Source organism: Solanum verrucosum, unplaced genomic scaffold, assembly GCF_900185275.1.
Source record: "Solanum verrucosum unplaced genomic scaffold, falcon-dt-bn FXZP01000095.1, whole genome shotgun sequence".
In the NCBI taxonomy this organism is placed as follows: Eukaryota; Viridiplantae; Streptophyta; class Magnoliopsida; order Solanales; family Solanaceae; genus Solanum; species Solanum verrucosum.
Window position 1 is genome coordinate 1,204,158 of NW_026020060.1, and position 3,215 is coordinate 1,207,372.

The following is a 3,215-nucleotide window of genomic DNA, read 5'->3' on the forward strand; positions in this document are numbered from 1 at the left end:
GCAAACTCTTATGGTCAGTGAAAACATCAACATGAACTCCATAAAAATATGCCTCCAAATCTTTAAGGCAAATACAACCGCCGCTAATTCAAGGTTATGGGTAAGATAATTCTTCTCAGGGATCTTTAGTTGTCTTGAAGCATAGGAAATAACTTTATGATTTTTCATAAGCACACATCCCAACCCAATTCTAGAGTCATCGTAATAAACAACAAAGCCATCCATACCCTCCGGTAAAGTTAACATCGGAGCGGAAGTAAGCCTATCTTTCAACTCTTGGAAACTCTTTTCACAAGCTTTGGACCATATGAACTTACCTTTTTTTGAGTCAAAGCCGTCAATGGAGAGGAAATCGTAGAAAATCCCTCAACAAACCTTCTATAATAACCGGCCAAACCCAAGAAACCTTTAATATCCGCAGGTGATAGTGGTCTAGGCAAACTCTTAACCACATACATCTTAATAAGATCTACCTCAATACCCTTACTAGAAACAATGTGACCTAGAAAAGCCACAGACCTTAGCCAAAACTCATATTTGTTGAACTTTGCAAAGAGTTGTTTTTCCTTAAGGATTTGCAACACAATCCTCTATGATTGGTGTGATCATCCTCACATCTCGAATAGATCAAAATATCATCAGTAAACACAATTACGAACATATCAAGGTATTGTCTAAACACCCTATTCATCAAATCCATAAATGTCACCGGGGCATTAGTCAAACCAAAGGACATAACCAAAAACTCATAATGACTACACCGGGTTCTAAAAGCCATTTTTGGAATATCATCATTTTTTACCCTCAATTGGTGATAACCCGATCTAAGGTCGATCTTAGAGAAGTAACTCGCACCTGGGAATTGGTTAAATAAATTATCTATCCTTGGAAGAGTATGCTCAGTCATAATGGTCCCCTTGTTCAATTGATGATAATCGATACACATACAGATTGAACCATCTTTCTTCTTAACAAACAAAATTAGAGCACCTCATGGAAAGATACTCGATCGGATGAAACCCTTATCCAACAAATATTTCAATTGTTCTTTCAACTCCATAAGTTTCGCCAAAGCCATTCTATAAGGAGGAATAGAAATAGGTTATGTATCTGGGAAAAGGTCAATTACGAAGTCTGTTCCCCTTTCAAGAGGAATACCAGGTAGATCATCTCGAAAACTTCTGAAAACTCCTTTACAACATGGACCGACTCAAAAGTAGGGGTTTCGTAATCCATATCCCTCACCCTAACTAGATGGTAAATACAACCCTTACAAATCATACTTCTAGATTTCATATAAGAAACAAACTGACCTCTAGGCATAGAATTTCCCCCCTTTCATTGTAGGATAGGCTCATTTGGAAACTGAAACCTGACTACACGGGTTCTACAATAAATAGAAGCATAGAAAGAGTGCAGCCAATACATACCGAGGATAACATCAAAGTTTAACATATCAAGCTCCACCAAATCAACAAGAGTGACTCTATGGGATAAGGAAACGAGACAGATTCTATAGACCCTCTTAGCCACCATAGAATCACCAATAGGAGTAGAGACAGAAAAATATTCTAACAACACATCTCGAAGAACATCAAACCTCATAGCCACATATGTCGTCACAAAAGACAAGGTAGCATCGGGATAAAGTAAAGCATAAAAATCAAGTAGGTAAACTTTCAACATATCGGTAACCACATCGCGAGAACCCTCTTGCTCACCTCAAGTCTAGAGTGCATAGAATCGATTCTGCTTAGGAGCATTCACATCCGAAACACTTGGAGCAAATGAAGGACAGGGTTGGGCCCTACGACGACTATCTCCTTCATTTCTTGGGACCGAAGGACAATGCCTTATCTTGTGATCCATCTTACCACAACCAAACCAAGCATTAGAACCCGCTAGACAATTTTCCTCATGCTTTCTTCCACATTTAGCACAATCTGGCAATGAAGACCCATTACCACCTCCTTGAGGCTTAGGGTTAGACACTCTTTCATTGTTGAACCTTGGGGGAACCTTATAAGAACCATTCCTGAAAAACCTTTGTCAAAACCTTGAACAACCACGTCCACCGGACTTAGGGTGGGAAGAGTTACCATCATCCATTCTTGACCTCTTAAGCTTTCTATACCTCTCTTTAAGTTTCTCCTCTTCAATTTGTTGGTCATGAACATAAGACGAGAAATTTCCATGTCATGAACTAGCATAGTTGTACGACATTCTTTCACAACCAAGTTAGACACTCCCGAAATGAACTTGCTCATTTTTTCCCTATAGTCAGCCACTATAGAAGGAGCATACTTTAACATTTGAGTGAACCTTCCTTAAAACTCATATTACCTTGCTGGAGATTAATAAACTCAAGAACCTTAGCCAGAACCTATCAAGAAAAGCAGATTTAAACCTTTCCCATTCTATTGGACCTACTTCTACCGATCTTGCTTCTTTCCATTGGTTAAACCAAATCTGAGCAACCCCCTTAAGTTGATAAGTGGCCAATTCTGCCATTTCCACTGGAGTCACTCCCATGATGGCAAACACCTTATAGACCTCAACAATAAACTCTTCAGGATCTTTCTCAACCTTTGAACCATAAAATTTTGGAGGATTCATCCTTGCAAAGTCCTTCACTTTAGAAGCCGACGTACCCACATTTGGGTTCACGGAACCACGACCTTTCTATTAGCTTGGGCCATCACGGCTTGAGTCAACACTTGAAAAGATAACCTAAACTCCACATTTGTCACATTCTCAGCCAAAAGGTCGATCGGAACTTGAGGACCTTGAGGAGAAGCTCCTTGGTCCACAGTCTCTTACTCATTCCTTCTAACTTGAGCCCTTCAAGTACTCATATCTAGTAGCCTCTCATTCATAAATGTGGCGCGCTTCACACTTATGAACAAGACTCTACTTGGCATGGTTTTGAGACATCCTAGAACCATTCTAAACCTTGTGCTCTGATTACCAAGTTTGTCACGACCCAAGGGTACCTCCTAGATGTAACAAGGCGTACAAGACCCCGAAAGGCCTCATACAAGCCACTTAGCTTTCATAACATAAGATAATAGAAATGATGCAGAAATTTAAAACATTTTCAACACAATCAAAGTCTTTAAAAAACAAAGTGGAAGTCTCATATTACTTGCCTCAAAACCATCTAATACAAAGAGTCATTGGGACACAGCCCATACAATAATGTTCAAAACATAAAA

At 39.4% G+C, this 3,215-nt stretch overlaps 1 protein-coding gene across 1 annotated transcript; it reads right to left on the reverse strand.

Annotated features, from left to right (window-relative positions):
- Positions 1 to 1,728: 1,728 nt before the first annotated feature.
- LOC125823369 (uncharacterized) lies at positions 1,729 to 2,616 on the reverse strand. Its single transcript, XM_049502753.1, has 2 exons — positions 2,372 to 2,616; positions 1,729 to 2,035 (listed from the first exon to the last, which is right to left on the reverse strand). Exons 1-2 carry the CDS (start codon positions 2,614 to 2,616, stop codon positions 1,729 to 1,731), a joined length of 552 nt encoding a protein of 183 aa, XP_049358710.1.
- Positions 2,617 to 3,215: the final 599 nt, after the last annotated feature.